The sequence below is a fragment of the Colias eurytheme genome, chromosome 11 (assembly GCF_061535395.1).
Source record: "Colias eurytheme isolate Ceu_HAF_F1 chromosome 11, ilColEury1 Martin Lab GWU primary, whole genome shotgun sequence".
NCBI classification, from domain to species: domain Eukaryota; kingdom Metazoa; phylum Arthropoda; class Insecta; order Lepidoptera; family Pieridae; genus Colias; species Colias eurytheme.
In genome coordinates this window covers 3999800-4020662 of record NC_142990.1, presented here as the reverse complement: position 1 = coordinate 4020662, position 20863 = coordinate 3999800, and the positions used below count along the sequence as shown (strand labels likewise).

Genomic DNA, 20863 nt, shown 5'->3' with positions numbered 1-20863 from the left:
TTGTTTCTATATTAAAAACCTCATTTAAATTCATGCTGTCTATGAACTCTCAGAATGTCAAATACATAGTGGAAAGTCCAAGTCAGATTTGTGATTATTTTGTTTTTGAATACTTTTAACAATGAGACTGTCCAGTGAAAATGGAGAAAAGACTGTTAAAAAGAATGGTGATAATAATTTACCATCGACATCGCCAATCACGATTCCAGACGTAGAGAAAAATTCTCCCAGAATATTACGACCACGCTTTCAAAACTACATAGGTATTTACTTGCTCATCTATTAGACGTATAGGTACTTTGATTTAGTTTATTTAAAATAATTTTCGATTTCAGGAAAAGATAAACTAATTGAGAAGTTTTTAGTATTTTTATCACTTATTCTGGTTGTTATTGCATTTCCTTTATCATTGATTTGCATTTTTGTGGTAAGTAAAGTTTTAACTAAGTATTTGATTTATTGTTTAATAACGGCGTAGATTGATTTTCATATCACGATATAATAATTTAAGGTCAGTCGGCAGTTTGAAAGAGCTGTTATTCTGAGAAATGGGAAAGTACATAAGAACCGACCATTTGGGCCCGGTCTATTATTTTATCTTCCTTGTGTAGATTCAGTGAAGTTTATAGACCTAAGAACATTATGTTATGAAGTACCACCTCAGGAGGTAAGTTTGAGCATTCACTAGGTGTAACGATGCAATGAATTGATTGTATATGAGCTCTGGCTCATGTATTATGCTAACGCAGACTATGCTAATCAGAAGCCACTAGGAAAGCAGCAAACAATATATCATACCTACCATTTTACAGGCACTAACGAAGGATTCTCTGACCGTTTCGGTAGATGCAGTTGTCTTCTACAAAGTTATTGAGCCTGTTTGGGCAGTTATTAATGTCGCAAATTACAAGTAAATTTTATAATTTTTGTCTTTAATTACTTCAATTATACATCTGTATGACAATGATTTTACATGTTTTTAGAATTGCTACCCAATTTTTGGCCTCAACGACGCTTCGCAACGCTTTAGGAACTACTAACCTCAGTGAACTATTGGTTAATAGGCCAGCAATTAGTCGCCAAGTGTTTGAACTTATGAAGAATACGACCAAAGAATGGGGAGTTAAAGTTGTTAAAGTAGAGATGTAAGTTTTTTCGGCACTTACAAATATAAAACAAACATTTGTTATCATTGTGTTTATGTGGAAATATTTTTGATTCTAGAAAAGATATTAGATTACCATTGCAATTGCAAAAGGCAATGGCCGCTGAAGCAGAATCGACTAGATTAGCAAACGCAAAAATTATCGTAGCGAAAGCTGAAATTGAGGCAACGAAAAGCCTTCAATTAGCCACAACCTTATTAATGGATAATCCTATGTGTATACAGGTAAGATTACATTATTACAATTGAATCCACACCGCGTACTTTAAAGCCTCTAAGCATTTTTGACCGGCAATTGATCAATAGTGTTGCTGAAAACTTTGTTTATGTTGATGTTGGCGAGAACATTGCAACACGCATCGCTGAATACGCGTAGTATTGCTAGCAACATACTGACAGAAACTCTTCAACATTTCGTTACAACTTTATTGCTGAACAAATGTTTACCATGAATGTCGGGCCTTCCATGAGAAATCTGAAAAACTTGTTGATTTATATCACCATTCACCACATATAAAACCCCTTTTTTGTGAACGATTTTGGAAAATTAGATATAAATTGTCCTAATTTTTGTTAAATATGAATATATATGTCTATAATATAACAGTTAAATCATTACTATAATTATTGATAAAGATTAAATCTTAGGTATAAGACTATTACCATATCACGTTATATTTCAACAATAACGACTTAAATTTTGTTTACAGCTCCGCTATTTACAATCTCTACAAATGATTGCTGGCGACACTACGCATACAATCGTTTTTCCTTTTTCCGTTGAAACGTTGCAGAAAATATTCAAATAATTATAGATTTTAGATAGTCTACTATCTATTTATTTATTAATTTATTTAGTGCCGTATTTAATTTTATAACAATTTAATATAAATAAAACATGCTTTTTTATTTTCAATATTTTTTATTTAACAATAAAATAAATAGAACTATCTTACTAACGATAAATCCTGAGGTATTTTAAATTATGAACTAATAGTCGTTGCTGTCTTCTTCTCTTTTTTGGTGTGAATACTGGGCAGGCTGCGGCAGTGGATGCGCCGCTTGTTGTTTATGTACTGTCGCCTGAAAGATATAATTTCAATGTTAATATTGTATAAAAGAGTTAAAAGAGTTAAGAGTTAATATTGTATTATGTACATTTTTGGACGACATTTTTCTTACAAAGAATGCTGCAAAATCCTATAAGTCAATACTTATAAGTTATACGACGACAGTTAAACGAACGACAATTCGTTACTACTAAAATTATTATTTTTAACGATGTCATTTGGATTGAATATTCATTAGTAATAGGTATCTAATCATCTACAAAATTTATTATATTTCAGAAAAGTAATATAGGTACTATTACTAAAAAAAACTTTTATAGAAGTAAAATTTAAAATACTCACTTGGAAGCCGTTTTTAGGATCAGCAGTATATTTGACTAATCTCAAGGAACCATCAGGCTCGACAAGAGAGTATTCACCATGAACAACGTCACCGTCTCTGAATTCTTTGTGGTTCTGTTGGTTGCCTGTATGGGGATCATCTACTCCATATGCATAATGGTAGTCTGGTTTCGCCTAGAAAACAATATTTACTTATTGACCAGAAAACTTTTTTTCCCCTTTTTTGATAAAAAGGGGTAAACATTACAAAGCCCAGAACGCAAACTAATTCAACTTATTTTCACTGTCAAACTTAAAAAAATAATAATTTCTTGTTTATCTGCAGTTAACAAAATATATCTGCCACAAAAAGAACTACCGAGTATACTTATTACTTACCACATAGTCGACGGTCTTCAATCGATCATATTTAGCTGTTTCTGGGTTGATCTTGCCCGTCTGGTGATCGTAGCCGTAATCCGCATGTTGTTGTGCAGGTACCCCATGCGCTGCCGGTACTTGTACTTCAATAATTTTCCCGCTAACTGGACCACTGAAGCGGTTATATGAGTAGCCGGAAGGCGGGTGATTTGACAGCGCACTCGAACAAATTGCGAACAAAATTGATGTCTGAAAAAAGTTTTATTTGGTTTTTGAATCGAGCTAGACGGTTCACGCTTGATCGCATGCAAGATACTCGCAAGAGACTCGTCCAAGCCAGTTTAGTACTTTTATAGCATCCGAATAATCAATGCAGTTTGAAAACCTTAGCTACTGTATGCAGTTTATAATAGCCAATGACGGTATCAACACTTGTGGCAACATTTTTACTGTAAATTGATTGTTATTATTGTTACTTTTCTTTCATTGAAAAATAATATGAATTTGCTTCACTTTCATCAAATATCGTAATTGTCAACGTAGCACCGTAATGGCAAGAAGTGGGGCGACCTTCACGGTCAGGTGCTGATCTATTACTCAAGAGAAACAGTGACACTGAAAAGTTGAATAGCACTTTGAACTTTTTTTCACTAACGATATAATTGACGAAGATGAAGTAACGTTCGTATTAATTAATTTTTTTTTTGTTCTGCCAATTAAAAAATATAGGGATGTTATAATTTATTTTTAGACGATATAAATATTCTATTGATGTAACGTAAATTATTATCTAGTTTTAGGGATATTACAATATTTTATTTTTATTTCTAACAAAATTTATACTACCTATGCTTATTCACCATTTAAAAAATAATTAAATTTGCCTACCTTATAAAATAAAGCCATTTTGTTTTGAAGTTATTTTGTACTGTAAATATAAATATCTTCTACAGAGTTGCCTGCGATACTGTAGCTTAAACTAAAGTCAATGCGGTTTTATAGCATTCGTTATTTAGGAAAGTATCAGCAATCGTGATCGTATTTGAGGTGGTTGCAGAAACTATGAATCAATATTTTTAATATTTGTTTGTTCGTAGGCTATTTAATATTGCACTACGCAGTTTACGAAAAAGTAGGCCTACGGTAGCTTTCAAGCTGTATAAGGATAAAAAAACGAAACACGCAATTGGCAAATCTATCAAATTGCGAATTACTGAAATGTTGTTTAAAGAGTAAATCTGATAATATTATTAACAAGCTAGTTTCTTACAATATCCCGTTAATAATTAACAGGTTTTCATACAGTTTCCACCATTAGGTATAATAATATTAGCCCATCTTAATAGTGTACCTAACACTTCTGTTCAAAAAACTGTATTTAAAGTATAAATAATAACATAAAGCTGGACCACAATTAATTTTTATTGGACCGATTTTAAAAATTCTTTCACGGATATGAACGTGATCCTTCAGTGCTAAAGGGCATAATATAATAATAATGTGAACCTTTATAATTCGGAGACACTCACAAACTAAAAAATCGTCGTTTCCATGAAAAAAAGTTCTCTGAAATGTTAAGATTGCGTAGATAAATAGACTGCCTTAGGTTTAAGTCATAGAAATCTAACTTGTTATTTAGATTTCTATGGGTTTAAGTATATAAAAATAAAACACGATTTACTTCAATCTGAGACGTGGGAATTATAGCTCCCAGCGTTCTAATAAGGGTTAATACATAAAAACTGAATAATGGGACAGGTAGGTACTAGTTTTTAAATTTTGAGTTACATCTGATCTGGATTGTAAAAAAATAATTTAATAGGGTAATTTGTATTGCAAGCCTGTAGGACTGGTGTTTTAAGTAAAATAACTGCTTAGGAAACTTAGAGTATAGCTGTTATATTAGCAAGCTTCTGTATACTTAGCGTATTCAGAAAGAAAGCTTGAAACTTATAAGCGCTTATCGGTGCTTGTCAGCGCTGGTTCGTTCTACACAAAGGAAGCAGGTTGAAGCAGATCAAAACAAATGTTATATGGCAGCACCCAGCGCTGACCAGCGCTTGTTGAAGCTTATCGGAACTTGTCGGCGCCGATCAGCGCTTATCGGCGCATGTTCATATATTTTCCTGCGCGGGTTACCAGCCCTGACAAGCGCCGATAAGCGCTTATAAGCGTTTATAAGTTTCCAGCTTTCTTTCTGAATACGCCCTATGTTAGCACCTAAATTTGACGTCCTACTCAACAACATCGTACCAAAAATAGGCGTAGCTAGTCAATTAGCAAAAGCTCCTTCGCTAATTAAAAATGACTCATAGTTCAAGTTTTTCTCTGGAAGGGTAGTATAGTGTTGATTAAAAAAGGAATAATAAGTAAGAGTACTATTATAGTTGTGTGTATCAGCACTTGCTACATGGTTTAGACTTGCAAGTTGTTGTCGGACAGACTGTCGGACATTTCTTGCGGAAGTTTTCTTGCAGATGGAAACGCAGCCTAACTGTGAATGCTTCCTTCCAACTTCCTTATTATAATTCACAGAGAAAATAATACATAAAGTTTATAATTTTTTATACGAAACTGACGCTACAGTGAAAACCTTGTAAACCAAGAAAACCGATAGCGGCCAAGACATCTCTAGTATGTCAGTTGTCACTTGTCACATTCTTTGACATTTGAACGAGTAACGTTTTGTTGTGGCGACGGCACTACGCACGCAGTACTGCCATTCAATAAAAGCATTGAATTACGTTGTAACTTGGAAATAATATCATTGATTTATTTTTTTATTAAGTAAATATAAGTACCGTCTAAACATGAGCCCGCGTAGGAAGAAAACTAAATTACAAGCTCCAGCAACAGTAAGAGTAAAGCGCGAACGAGAATCTACTGAGGAGTCGAATAAACGTAGGAAAAGTGATACTACAATAGAAGACGAAGAGAAGAAAATTAAGCGGAGGAAAAACTTCGTAACAGCATGTGAACAAGTTTCTCTCAAAGAATATATCAACTATACTAAAAGATTCAGCTTACTTCATTTTCCCAAATGCTCTAATTCTTCTATGTGTACTCATCACAACTTGCCAAACACTGTAAGTTATTTGATTATAGGGAGAATTATTTTTCTGTTATTTAAAGAAGTACAAAATGAGACATTCCATTCTCAATATGACCAAACTATACAAATAGTATTTCTTATTTTCAGACAAATGTTATGCCAATACCAGCAAGAATTGAGGAAGCATTTAAGATTGAAATGAAAACAAACACATGGTGTGAGGCTCTTGAAGTTTGTTTCCTCTCAATTAACCCCTCACAGTATTTATCAGCTACTGTATTAAAGGATGTAGTTGAAATCATGATGGTAAATATATAACTAATATAATTGGAACTTCCATTCATAAAGAGAATGACATTAACAATGCACTAGGAAACTACATTATTCCACTGATGGACATAGGTCTTCTAGAATATGTATGTTTGTGCAAACATATTCTATTGCTAAAAATATTTACAAGTAAATTCTCACTTATACTGTAAGTAAAGAATGATGCAAAATAAGGAAAAGTTGAAATTATACCATTTAAAAAACATTTAATTATTAAGTAATCTGTGCAAAAAATATATAAATTTTATATGTTCACTGTTATGTTCCAGAATGCGCATGAAGATACTACATCAAACTACACAATGTCGAATCTCTTAGACCAATGTCAGCAAGTATTATCATTGAACTTCAATATGCACCCACCTTGCATGGTAAAAAGCATACGCAAATGCTATTTAAAATTCCTAACATCTCCTATGGATTTAAAAGAAAACACATTTACTAATAGATCTGAGTTTAACTGTGATAAAGGTATAATTAAGTACTGTTTCAATAGATTGGAACATGAATTATCTATAGAGAGTAAAGACGAAGCGTTGGTTGATAAGTTTGAAAACACACCAGATGAAATGAAGCAAAGCGTACAAGGGTTGCACTGGCAAAAGGAAAAATTTGAAATATTTGAATTGTTGAACAGATCTGAAAGAATAGAACGACTTATGTCTGTATTGGAAACTATAATAGAATTGTTACAGTTTGATTTGGCTATATGGCACTCCAGGTATTGAAACATTTATTATTTAAAAGTAATTAAGATTCTTACATTCTTAAAATTTTCAAGAAGTAGATGTAGATTAAATTTTATTTTTTGTAATTATGTAGTACTTACATATTTTTGGTCCCAAAATAAAATTGGCTGTATATATTTTTTATTAGCTTTTTCTTAAGCTTTTCAATTTTAATTACAATATGTACTATTGTTATATTCCAGATATACTAACAATCTAGGAAATCATATAATGAGATCTCACAGACCTCTCATGGCTCACATTCTATGGTCTGCAAATATTTTATATACAGGTGCAGTGAACATAAATTGTAGACAAATACTAAGGATATTTGTATATTTTATTCATCTACAATACCCAGAGAATCATATAAGAATAATGACCGTAAGTGCAAAATATTCCTATACATACTTAGAGGGCGATCAAGTTTTACGTAATGCAATTTGGGGGGAGGGAGGGCTTGAAAAACGTTATGATGCATTACTGTGGTACAGAAGTGTGATAATTGGGAGAAAGGTGGTAAAAATTGTGTTATGTAATACTTAAACGCTCCCTTATTTTCCTTGACCTAAGTATTTAACATATTGAAGATCATAATCAAAAGTTCTTTGTATTAAAATTAACTGATAATAAAACATACCATAGCCAAAGCAATGGAATCAATGAAAAAGGAAAAACTCCTCAAGAAAAATATTACTTTGATCTCATAGGTTTAATATAAATAATTTTATGTAGGTCTTTATTTTTTAACTAAATTTTATGTTTTAGTCCAAAATATAAACAGCTTCTTATTAATGTATCAGTAATTTTTTCTTTTCTTTTCAGTTGTGGTTGAACACTATGATACAGACTTTCTATATATGTGAAACTAATTCAAACAGTAACTATCCAAATACTGGGAAATACTGTAATAACTTTGCCAATGAGTTTTTCAAATTAATTTCAGGTATTACATTTCATATTTGTATACTTATATATTTTGAAAGTAAATAACTATTTAATTTACTTGAATTTCATCACATAAAAACAACATTCTTATCCTATATTCTTGTTTTCAGAAATGCCTTCACCAACCATTTTAAGAGTATTAGAGAGAATCAAACCCACCTTTATGAGATATTTAGTGAGCAAACAATATTTGAATACCATATTATCAACAGATGAAGAAGAAATTATAAAAGTATTCATAAATTTTATTGAAAGATCGGAATGGGAAAATTTTCCAGAATCAAAAGAGACGCCTCAAATACCAAAAACTTTGAAGGTTCCACATATAAAGCCTAATAAGTTGCTATCTTATCTTTCAAAGACATTGATTAAAACAGCACAATTAAATCTTAATAAAAAGAGTGAATCTAAGGTTCTGTATCCCAAATTTATACCTTTAGAAGATAATAAAGATATTATTGATCAAAAATATGTGTATTTGTTGATTTTTATAACTTTTCATGCTTATTTAGATGCTTTTAGTGTTCAAGAAGTGCAACAAACATTAGACACATTAAATGAACAGTTAGATCAAAACATACCAGATACTTATAAAAAAATTAACATTGAACTTATTTCATACTCAGTTAGCGAGGATTTTATTAAAAAATACAGATCAATATATCAAATGTTAAAAGATCTAATATTATTATTGCAAAAGAAGAAAGGGCAAATTCCTGTTCAAATACTTACACTTTTTGAAGCAATACCCTTGCTGGGTTTGTAATGCTGATCATTGATATGTGTATATTAATTGTTTTGTATAAGAATAACCTTCATTACCTCATGGATGTTTTGTTTCTTTATTTTTACTATTTTGCTATTACATGTGATTATGTGGTTGATTATAAGGATTTGTTGTATTTTAAATAAAAAATAATACCATTTACTGTTTCGTTTTATTTAATCATCTACGTATTATCATTAATTTATTGTAAGTTTAAGAAAAAGTGTTTTGTTTTGCACTTTTATTTAAACAGAGCTTATTCTAATAAAATGTTACTACTAGGTCTCTTTCAGATTAATATTTGGGTAAGAAGTGACCTCTTGCTTTTTTGCTCCTCTTAGCTTTTTCTATATCAACATTAGGATATTCTGCTTTTAATTTGTCCATATCCATATCTGGGAATCTCTTCAATAAATGTTGGACGTGATTAAAATCTCGATTGCGAGCCTTCCGTTCTTCATTGAATTGTTTTTCTTTGTACAGTCTCAGGAATTTCTTAACAGCCATACTACTGATATATCCATGCTCTAAATAAGGCCTTACCCATCTTGAATTCATGAACTTCGGTATATAATATTCTTGTTTCTGATATTTCTCTGGCAAGCCAAAGACATTGATTACATCGTCAGCTGGACGTTCACCTGTTTCTCCGGTTTCCAATTGGTAATAAGCAATATTTCTTTCTCTCACAACAGTCTCTATGTTATCCATGGATTCTTGTACCTTATCGATTCTTTCAGGATTGGGAAACAAACGTACTTTTTCCTCACATTCATGTTCCATAGTATAAAGCATATTGCGTTCCTTTAACAATATATACCAGAGCTTATGCAGATCGGTATTTGACTTTATTCGTAATTCGTCTAGTCTCCAAGCTCGTCCTACTTTTATGTCTGTTTCGTTCCAATTTTTCTTAATATCGAAAAATTCCATTAAATCGTTGTTCATACCAGTCGTATGAAACTTATTTATACATATACTCGAAGCTGGCATCTTTACTACATGTTTTGAATGTAAGCAAGCGACGGCCGTCCTCTGACACAGGACTCTCAAAAGAGAAAACTGCATTTTTAGTAATAAATCACATAAAACAAAATAGAAACCTAACCTCACTATCACTATAAATTTGCAATAGTTACTCTTGAGTCTTGACTTCTTGAGTGACAACTGACAAATGATAGGTAATTGTTAAATATTTTGACATTGACGTTTTAGTTTCTTTTTTTCCATTTTTCGTGGCGAGGAGAGAATAATTATTGGAGAATAAAAATTTCTATTTGATCCGTGATTTGATCTCACTTTTGTAACCAGTGTATAGTAAATTGACTAAAGACTTTATTGATTTGTTCAAAAGGAGACAACAGTAGACGTTTGATCGATGAAAATTGTCATGTCGGGCTTCGGGGACATCCGTATTATTCCGGTTGTTCCTCTTCAGCCCTTTATAATGGCCATTCCATCTAAGCCTAAGTCGTTCAATTAGTTGCTTATTCTGTTAGAAGAGCTACACTACATAGCATTTACCTATTTCATTAATTATCTACTAATAACCTCAGTAGTTTTCTGTCAAAGACTGACATTTATTCATGTTAGGTTTTATTTTTTTTTGTACATAAGGGCGTATTCAGAAAGAAAGCTTGAAACTTATAAGCGCTTATCGGCGCTTGTCATGTTCATATATTTTCCTGCGCGGGTTACCAGCACTGACAGGTTTCTGAATACGCCCTAAGATTAATTTTAATGTGTTTTAGATTGACTAAATTTTTATTTTTTTGGTAATCAAATACCGCATTAGGGTGCACTCACACACATCAGTCACCGTCACGGCACGTCACCGGACAGGATTAAAAAAAAATATGTATCAATAGTTCTAGTATGACTCTGTTCCCACACGACAGTCGCCGGCACGAAATCTATCAGTGACGTCACCGGTCAGGCACGTCAAATAATCTTTCCATACATGTATCATACTTTTATCCCCACTCACCCGGTGCCGTCACGTCTCAGTTCAGTCAGCGTCGTGCTACCGTCAATAATTGCTACATGTTCTCTAGCGTGACACACGTCTAATCACTGACTAACCTGATGTATGTGTTCAATGATTCAGTCAAACCGGCGACGTGACTGACGGACAACATGACGGTGACTGGTGTTTGTGGATACGTACACAAACCGTCACCGATCAGTCATCGGTGACTTGACGGTGACTGATGTGTGTGAGTGCACCCTTAGGGCGATCAACGAACGATATGATTATTTTGAAACTCTTTGTGATTGGTAGGTACTTAACTCCTCAGCTTAACTCTTTTAGAAGTCATAGATATTTTAAGAAGTCAATGTCACAATGAACGCTGAACCATGGTCCATGTCAACTGACAACAGCTGTCAGCGCTTAAGGTTAATCGTGAAATACCAATGACGAAAACAAGTTTTAGTGCTAGTGTTTGTAGTATCTTTTTATTTATTTAACAAAAAATTGTATATCACGAACTTTTCTGTTATAATAAAAGTTAAATTTAATTTCACGATCTTACGTATAGTATTGTGCTTTTTTTTTTAACCCGCGTTCTTCAAAGCTTTTCGGAGAACCCCGTCGTCAGTTTGGATTCCACAATAAAGGTACCACCACCATTCTGTTATTCCTAATATACCACCAGAAATAACCCATTCTTTTAGTTGTTACCTGCTGTGTGCTATTATTTTCCATTACATTTTTTAATTATTAATGTTTACTAAGCTTTTGGAGTTAAAGAAGCACTTGTTTGCATGATACCTAATACATAAATACCTTTCTTTTCAATTCTAATAATATTAACAAGAAAAGGTTTGTTTTTAAATACTATAACCGGTATGATGCTCTGCAGAAACATTGTAATAAAGTATTTCAGTTTATTACAAAGTCTTGCAGTTATTCACAGACATAAATATTTGGAATTATTTGTAACCGGGTAGGTATGTTAGTCATAACCACTTTACAATATTGACTAATTTATAAATTAAATGTTATGTTTAAAATATATTGTAAAGGAATTCTTTACAATACTTACATCATAGTCGAAAAGTGAATTTTAAACAGACTATTTCAATTTTATTTATGTGTTGTCTTAAATATTGATAAGGTTCTTATGCAAGAGATTATAATAGGATATAGTTACTTAACAATTTTTTCAAGTTTTAACAATTTTCAATGTTTGTTTTTTTATAAATTCTATTGAATCCTCCAGTTGTCCTCATTGAATTCATGAACTTTAAATGCAGTAATACAACAAAATAGTTGATAAAATAACAAATCAACAATTTATATTAAATTGTTTGTGGTTGATAAAATAACAAATCAACAATTTATATTAAATTGTTTGTGGTTGATAAAATAACAAATCAACAATTTATATTGGGTAGGTTTGGGAAAAGACTGATAATTCTATTAATGCGCAGAACAACATTCAATCTATGTATAACTAACTATGCCTTGTGGTTTTACCCGCATTGTCCTGCCCTTATTGGTCTTAATGTGATGATATAGTGCTATCGAACACTGAAGTAATTTTTCAAGACGGACTAGTAATTCCTGAGATTAGTGCTATCAATCAAACTCTTCAGCTTTATAATATAAAACTATAGATCTATAATCAAGCTTTGCTTCTAAGGGTTCAATAATTTTATGCTGCCTATAAGTTATAAGAATAGTTTATAAGGCACTTTGTGATTGATGAAGGCAGATATAATGATACATGTGTGTATCATACAGTCTGTATTGTATATGGTTCTGATTTATTTTTCACGTATCTTATTTTTGTTTCAATTCATAATTATTCATTCATAATTATTTGTAATATTATTAGCTCATCTGACTTTTTTTTGATGTCTAAGGCTCTTTTTTTCCAATTCAAATAAGGAAAAGCTTCTTGAACAATCACGCACAGCAAAATTTATAAGTACATTATAAAATAATCAATGAAAAAGCACAGTTTTAAATATTGTCATGTGAACCTTATCTTTTATCGTGTTTATATCAATGTAGAGTTTATTGCTTGAATTCATAATTGAAAGGCGCTATAAAGAGCAATTGCGTCACACCATTCATTCATACAACTAAGGTGTGGATGATCTCGCTTTGAATCGTTGATTAAATGCGGCCGGTAGTATTAGTATTCGTTGATATGGCGCCTTTTTTACATCGGCACTTCATAACCAATCGAATGACGTTAAGGTTTTTTTTATATTCATGTCTTGACTGCCAGCTTGGTTTATAAAATTGTAGTGTTGATGCTATCCATGGTCAGTGGTGTTGACTTATAAAAAAATTTTATGTGCATAAAACTTCGTAAATAAAAATAGTTTTGATCATTCCTAAATTACTATTTTTAACTTCGCTTTGTTAGCAAATACATGCAGTTTCGCATAATATTATTTGTAGTTTCTACCTGTCTGCGACAGAAAGATGGTTACATATCAAATATATGAATGAACTTTCCTATGTAGTAGTTATGTATGTTTCTTTGGCACGCTCTGTAGCGTAAACGGCTCGATGAATGGATGCTTGAGAGGTCTCATTAGATTCGTTACTTTGAACGAAAATTATATAAATACTTAAATATAAAAAGTAAAAACGTGAATTTTTTACATAATGTCTGCATATTTTACAATTTACGTTGCTCGCTTTTGCATCACCAATACGCGGCTTTTTTTGTCTGTTACAAAATTTAAATAATGACGATGGTACGTAAACATGTGTGATAAGATTAAATACTTTCCGTGGGGTGTTTTGTTCTTCAAAAATGATTTTCTAGTCGAGCTTTCTGCCAGTTCACGCGCAGTTACAAAAGCAATCTGACAATGAATTATTGAACTTCACCGTAAAAAAAAACCATTTTATTAGATGATCAAGAAAGTACTTACCTATTTTTGCATTTTAACTACGTATTATTATCTGTTTGCTTTTACGGTCAGTCGGTCGATGTTTAAGATGAGAAATTGTCGATCACAGTTTTTATGCGGGTGAAAAATATGCAGGTGAGTTATCTCGATGCAACGATATGTCGTTCGAATTGCACGTTTAGTTCCTGCGAAGCCTCTTTATCTTGCACGGCTGTCACCCACATTCGGCTGCACTATAATGTCCAATACGACATCGATCGCACTCCAGTACTTTACTGCAATAAAAACCTGTTTTTCCATTTTTACTAGCGACGGACTAGAACATATTTTCACTAAGTTTTCATTTGTTATTCCCAAGGAACTGGTTCAGTTATCGAGTTAAATAGTTGCGATCGTTTATTGGCGGTAGTCTTAAGTTCTTAACATGATGTCCCTGGTGCAATAACAAATGAAGCTTTCTTTGTAAATTATACTTGCTCGATATTATTAGACGTTATGAATTAGATATCTTACATATTTCATAGCTAATTGAACAGAATTAAGTTTTCCGAATTGTGAGCAATGCGGTGTTCCAGAGGACATAACGCATGTATTGATGGAATGTTCCCGTAATGCAGCCTACCGATTATCGAATTGTAGCGACATATTGAAAACGTTTGCTGACATCAACATTATTTTGTCTAACCCCCATTCGGAAGAAATAAAACGTATTATCAGACTATATAATATAGGTTTCGCCTCGGATCAGTCTCCTTAAATTATTTGTAGCTAGATATATAATTATTAAATTACTGAATTTATGTACCTGTGTACGTATGTGTATGTGTGTACCTGAGCGACATATTCATTTTGTGATTAAGCTCATTAAATAAAGATTTGAAAAAATAAAAAAAGTTTTATAACAACTGATTTATAGTGCCACAAACTTATCTGACCCGGTGACAGTGTCACTGATGTCGCTTTCTTTTATATAAACAAAATATTCCGTATGAAAAGTCTGTGAAAATGTGACATTTCAAAATGGCGGCACGTAGTTCCAGTTTTTGCCACCGGGTCAGATAAGTTTGTGGCACTGTATCTTTTACCAATCGTAATAAAACGTAAGTGCTTTGTTTAGTAGTTGTTTTTAATTTTTTAGTAGGTATATTAATATGTAATTCTGACAATTGTTCCAAAGAAAGAAAAAATCAATAATGCTTTGATGTACCAATTACAATCGAATTTAACGTTATCTAACTTATTCCACCTTATACGTTATTTTATGAACGTAAATTTTGCTCGTCGCTTATTAAGGCCATTATTCAAATCGAAATGAATTAATTACCTATCCACGTTGCAGAAAGTGATATTCAATTATTTTACAATTTACGTCATCGTTGCAAGTTAAATTGCCTTTAATGTACGGAATAACGAAACAAGCTAGCTCATATTTCACTATCTTCATAATACAGGGACGTCGGTAACTTTTTACTTTCGTGCAAATTTGTCTGCTTCTTCCAAAGTATTAGTAAAAGTCAACGCTGTACAACTCGTACATAATAAGTGAAAAAGTTTTCTTATATTACCTACTCGCCCATATGTGTGAAAGGAAAGTTTTAGCTCGCAGCCTCTTATCTATTGATATGCGGTCCTCATTTTTCTTTTCTTTTTTTTTTCTATTATAAAACTGAAAAGAAGCTCGGTACGGATACATAAACTTCAATTACAATTTAACCTAAAAATAAATCGTATCGTTAACCGAAAACTATAATTTATAAAAAATTCAAGCGTGTTCATTGGCGGTGTGCTTATATCGATTAGAATTATACCTTACAAAAATAATTCTTACAATGACTAGACAAGTTTTTCTGTTATCGTAAAAACTACTGTTTCTGTTAGATGACTTAACATTTCCTATTCAAGAAACCGCCATCGATGGATATTATAAAATTAATTCCATTGTTGGTACTTAGGTACTCTTAAAGAAAATATTGACAAAACGTTTGAAATGTAAATTCGATCAAATATTTAACAGAAAGCCTTAAACTGAAAACCCTTTACTTAGGCATATCTTGGCATATTCTATGAATCTTGAGTGGCATTTTTCAAAGGGTCTCAGATCAAAAGCTATTGGAGCGAATAAATAAAGAGGATACCTATTTCTTTGTGTTTACTAAGGGGCTACTTTCCATTTACTGAATACCGATTTTACTTTTATGGGGCCCGTTATCTGCGGTAACTTCTACCCAATTATATTGTGGCGGTATCCAATATTTGTTCAGAGGTAGCAACTTATTAATTTCTTCTTTTTCTGTTTCTACGCTTTGTATTTAAAGGCTCTGTTATAAAAATACATTTTTCAATGATTTTTAACCGATTAATAAATTTTTCTGAACATACAAGATCAAGCCATTCTTGACTTTTCAATAATAACTTACTGTATATCTTTATTTATTAAGCGTTTAAGGATAGTTTCTATAAATATACTTAAAACAATACCAAGATCTATCTGACACCGATTCGAATATCTTCTTCTTTATATATAAAAATGAATCGCAAAATGTGTTGGTAAGCGCATAACTCGAGAACGGCTGAACCGATTTCGATAATTCTTTTTTTATTATATTCCTTGAAGTACGAGGATGGTTCTTATGTAGAGAAAACGTAAATATTATGTACCACGGGCGAAGCCGGGGCGGACCGCTAATTCAAAATAATAATATAAAAGGTTTACCTTAATGGTATGTCACACATAATTGAATAAATACCATAACATTTACCCGGCCGTTCGAGCATGTTAAAACCCTTAAACAATTAACGGAATTTTCACTGTTGTGTGAGAAAATCGATTAAGTATGAAGACAGAAAACACGAATAAGCATAACCAATCAACTTAATTTCTCGTTTACGCTAAGCTATTGTAGTATCCACTAAGCTAATAGTTTTGGCCGCTTTGTAGCTTTTCCTTGCCAATATTTATAAGGAAACAGGGTCAACTGTCTGTTCCGTAAACCGGCGATTAAAGCCTCAGTGCCAAATGATCCGCATAATGCATCTAATTCCTGTCTTGTTACGGTATCTTGGGATTTAACTGTCGTTTACTTGTCCAGTGTACATAGACAATTGATTCGCGATAATGTGCACTAACCCGTACGTGAGTAGCGTCAAGGATTACGGCCTAAACTCTCATAGGAGCCTCATTCCTACAGTGGAGAAGGCTGATGAAATAAAGCCCTCCAACAATTCCAGTAATAATAAATGATTCCATATACGCTTAAATAACTTCGCGCGGTTTACTTAATAGAATATATGTTTTGAAAAACCTAATTTAAAGCATTATTATGATATTATGTTTAATAATTTACTAATAGTAACTCAAAATGAAGATTTCATAATTGTATAACATTTATATTTAACTTACACCTAATACACCTAATACAATATCAATAAACAATTGTAACGACCATTCCACCATCCAGTAAACAATTACTAGAAGTGTCAACCCTTATCGCCGCCTCATCTCAACCTTATTCCGCGGTGTTTGTTAAATCGTTGATAAGTGGTACGCACGCTTGACATCATTGTTGTTTTAATTGTTCATAGCACGCTTTATTCTGGTGAGGTCACACGTTATCTAAAACAGCTGTCGGGTGCACACGGGCTACAATGGAGTCGTTTGTATCCGCGTCGTGTAATATTGTCCGTAATTTAAAATATCGGCCGATCTGGCGCGAGTGGCTCCGGCTTTATTTTGCAGCCGAGGTATTGTTGCGTTGATTAGACCACGCTGCTATTGTTGGGACGCAATTCACTTATGAGGGAATAATGCTTTGCCTACACGAAATATTCATTGCGTTTGTGTTGTATTTTGCGTATCATCTTGACATAATTTAATCTTGGGAGATGTAGGATATCATCAATGTACGATGGCTTACCACCAATATTTACCGAACCGTTAAGCCATATCGAAAGCACAAGATTTTGTGCTTTCGATATGGCTTAACGGTCGCTCGTGGCTTAACTTGTATTCTAAAGAACATGTACTGCGTAAACTATAACTTTGACATGACTATCAAATACTAGCTTCCTAAGATACAGTTCGCCTTCCTATAATAACTATAATTGGCCTCTCATTCTAACCTTTCCGTACTTTAATCTAGAATCCCCTCGCGTCACTTCTTTTGTTCTATATAATTGCTAAACAGAGTCATAAGAAGGGAACGCTCATGTAAAAAAACATTGGTTCGAAAAATATTGAACAAAAACTCGAAAATCCGAGGGTAGCGTTGAAAGGACGCTAACAATACGCTAATGGCTTATGTTTGCGATGACTGTCCCTCCAGCAATAGGCTCTATTATCAGCATCGAGCCCCTGTGCGCTGAATTGGCTAAATGTTTTGTGCGACTCAAAAGGTTTGAGATGACGGGGAAATTGTTAAGAAAATTGATCACTTCCACTCGAATTACTTTGGTTCGCTATTATGGGATGGTGTATTGCAATTTGCTAGGTCTAGTTACGGTGATGCATTTACATAATAATATGCTGTTGCATGGAGTTCATTATTTTATGTGACAAAATTTTCAAATACAGAAGCTGTTGTGTGTTTGAATTTCTAAACGTTTTAACTAGAGAAAATCAAATTCAGTGAATTAACGTTTTAGTACTCTTATGCCAATTTATTTATTCTTAAACCTGCGTAAAACTAAGCTTACATTAAACAAAACATTCCTTCCTTATTCATAACTCTACGTCTTCAATCCCCTTAACTAATAATATGTACAACTTATACTTTCATGTTATTTACACGCCATTCTATTTTATTTCCCATTTCATATAAGAAATATAATATGTAGGTATGTATTTCCACAAAAATATCGTATTAAATATCTTGGTAATATTTTTATTGAAAAATTGTTTCATATTTAATGTCATAATAGTTACTTAAAGGATAGAAATCCAACCCGGAAGTCACCGCTTATACTAAATATGTAAACTTAAATTAAAATATTGAATTCTTAACAAAAATTGCCAACAGTAACCGTCTCGAAGAACATGAATTTCGATGAGAAAATGCGCTCAAATCATCATCATCATGTAATCCGAGTTTTAAGATACTTTAAATATCCGTGCATATAACTCCACAGTTATGCCTATACGCTCCAAAAATGTTACTCTTTTTCATCGGAGATGAATAAAAGAGCTATGAATGCAACGTATTTCTTCCAAAATCTAATCTAATAACACATTATCACATACGATTCCAAGTCAAGACAAAGGCGATTTATCAATAAAAATATAGGCTATGTACACATGTCGCGGTGCTCCGATCAATCATGGACGCGATGGACGGACGACAGGCCATTAGGCGTAGCTCAGGTGCCATGCTTTATAGCTCACTGATCGTCCTAGCCCTTATCTTATTCAATTATACGATTAATTCGTTTGGTAGAATTTATTACGTTTGGGGAGCTTGTAATCTCAGTTCTAGTTAGTGTCATTAGGTACTGGATAAGCTCAAACCTTTTACAAGGTTTGAGCTTCAAAGAAAAAGAGCTTTTTTGATGGGTCAAATTAAACTGATAGAAGTTTAAACTACTTCCATGATCACTTACATAAATTAGTTACGTTAGGGCGCGGGCACACGATGCGTTGCGGCGCCGCACCGCAAAGATTTCACCGTGTCAGTGGGCACACGAGCGGTGCGGCGCCGTAACGTTTTTATGTCGCAGCGGCGTCGTAGCAGCGTTGCACAGCGTGTCTTTCCTTGTGACGCAAAACAACTGAGCGGTGCCGCTCCGACGTCGCACCGCATTCACCCCTCCCCGCCTCGTCTTGGTGGTTACAAGTCCGGTGCGGCGCCGGAGCGCATCGTGTGACATGCCACAGATATTTCTATGTAAGACAACGCAGCGACACCGCTCCGGCGCCGCACCGCCGCCGCAACGCATCGTGTGCCCCCGCTCTTACAGGTACGAGTTACGGGTATACGTTTAAAAAGAAATACAATGTTTAGGTCCGCGTTTATATTTGCTCCTTATAAATGTCTCGAAAAGACAATTCAAATGAAATAGATACAGTCACAGAGCTATGTAATAACGCTAAGTTCTACGTAAGCGAAGTCGAACGTAAAAGTTGGGAAATATTAAATGATGCAAAATATTAAAAGCAATTGTACAGTACATATAAACGCAATGCAAAGGAAATTTTGGCTCTACCCGCACGCTCCTGCGTAATGTATTGTGTTACGAACCTTGAAATTTTCCGGAAGTCTTCTCATTTGTATGATAATAGTCTTTTTCATCTGAACATTTTGCAATTTTATATTAAATTTCTTCTCAATACATTATTACTCTTTGTCGTTATTAACAAAACGTACGAAGATTTATTCAGGTGTGTTTCTTTTGGCGGGTTTATTAATTTCGTTTTCGTCAATTCATATTATTCCAGGGCCGCGCAGTATTAAAAAATCAACGATATATATTCCAGAATATTGTAACCAGCGCGTGATGATTTACTGAAAGCCCTGACATTAATCTTATCCAGACCATCAAATATTAACTATTACGTTGCGATTGAGGCAATACACAATGGACTAACTTAATAGACAATAGCCTTTAACTATGATATACTTGTGTATGTGAGCACACCACGTACACCCGACGCAATAATAGACTGTGTCCATTAATTAGACCAACGTGTTTCATCATAATGGGTATCGGTGACCCGACTACGGCTATGATACGAATACTAAATTTGGACATACATAAATTCATAGATGGTGATTATCACCCAAATTCTATTTATATATAACTAACATTTTTTTAAATATTGTACTGAGCTTTTGATAACAATATGGATTTGATTTGTGGTCACTTGTAAACATTCACATTTAAGCGCAATTAACTCGCTCACTCATTACATTTTAATTCGAAAAAGCTTTAATTAAATATCTAATTCAAAAGTTGGTTCCTTTGTTAGAGTTGCAATAAAACTTCATATAAGAATCTGCATTTAGCAACCCGTATTTACATTTGCACAGTTGCAGAGTGGAGCTATGAGTTCGCAGAGATGGGAAAAAACTGTAAAAAGTTGAGAAATTCAGTTTGGGAACTTATCGCGCCACATACCCTTCGGATATTCATAATCCTGTTATTACTATAGAAAATCCTTTATTATTATCATCATTTGATAATATCAATGACAGCCTTAATGTAAAAATAGCACAGATTATTGCACGCCTCATT

General features: G+C 33.2%; 5 protein-coding genes across 5 annotated transcripts in view; 3 read left to right on the top strand and 2 right to left on the bottom strand.

Moving 5' to 3' along the window:
- Positions 1–121: 121 nt before the first annotated feature.
- LOC149904452 (band 7 protein AGAP004871-like) lies at positions 122–1974 on the top strand. Its single transcript, XM_090107055.1, has 7 exons — positions 122–263; positions 336–427; positions 512–667; positions 813–910; positions 984–1145; positions 1225–1390; positions 1876–1974. The coding sequence occupies exons 1-7, from the start codon at positions 122–124 to the stop codon at positions 1972–1974; spliced, it is 915 nt and encodes a 304-aa protein (XP_089963181.1).
- Positions 1975–2122: 148 nt separating this feature from the next.
- On the bottom strand, positions 2123–3899 carry LOC149904451 (uncharacterized). The gene is made up of 4 exons (XM_090107553.1): positions 3826–3899; positions 2956–3186; positions 2578–2751; positions 2123–2248 (listed from the first exon to the last, which is right to left on the bottom strand). The coding sequence occupies exons 1-4, from the start codon at positions 3841–3843 to the stop codon at positions 2156–2158; spliced, it is 516 nt and encodes a 171-aa protein (XP_089963679.1). The 5' UTR covers positions 3844–3899; the 3' UTR covers positions 2123–2155.
- A 1785-nt stretch (positions 3900–5684) lies between these two features.
- On the top strand, positions 5685–8916 carry LOC149904450 (uncharacterized). The gene is made up of 6 exons (XM_090107243.1): positions 5685–6023; positions 6137–6295; positions 6589–7040; positions 7251–7431; positions 7873–7993; positions 8106–8916. Exons 1-6 carry the CDS (start codon positions 5748–5750, stop codon positions 8759–8761), a joined length of 1845 nt encoding a protein of 614 aa, XP_089963369.1. The 5' UTR covers positions 5685–5747; the 3' UTR covers positions 8762–8916.
- A 6-nt stretch (positions 8917–8922) lies between these two features.
- Positions 8923–9921, bottom strand: mRpL47 (mitochondrial ribosomal protein L47). Its single transcript, XM_090107244.1, has one exon. It carries the CDS (start codon positions 9827–9829, stop codon positions 9056–9058), a length of 774 nt encoding a protein of 257 aa, XP_089963370.1. The 5' UTR covers positions 9830–9921; the 3' UTR covers positions 8923–9055.
- A 1228-nt stretch (positions 9922–11149) lies between these two features.
- The window catches only part of sfl (N-deacetylase and N-sulfotransferase sfl), a 124094-nt gene continuing 114380 nt past the window's right edge, over positions 11150–20863 (top strand). Inside the window, exon 1 of the mRNA XM_090106803.1 lies at positions 11150–11380. The gene's annotated coding sequence lies outside the window, so the exon portion shown is untranslated. The remainder of the gene's footprint in view (positions 11381–20863) is intronic.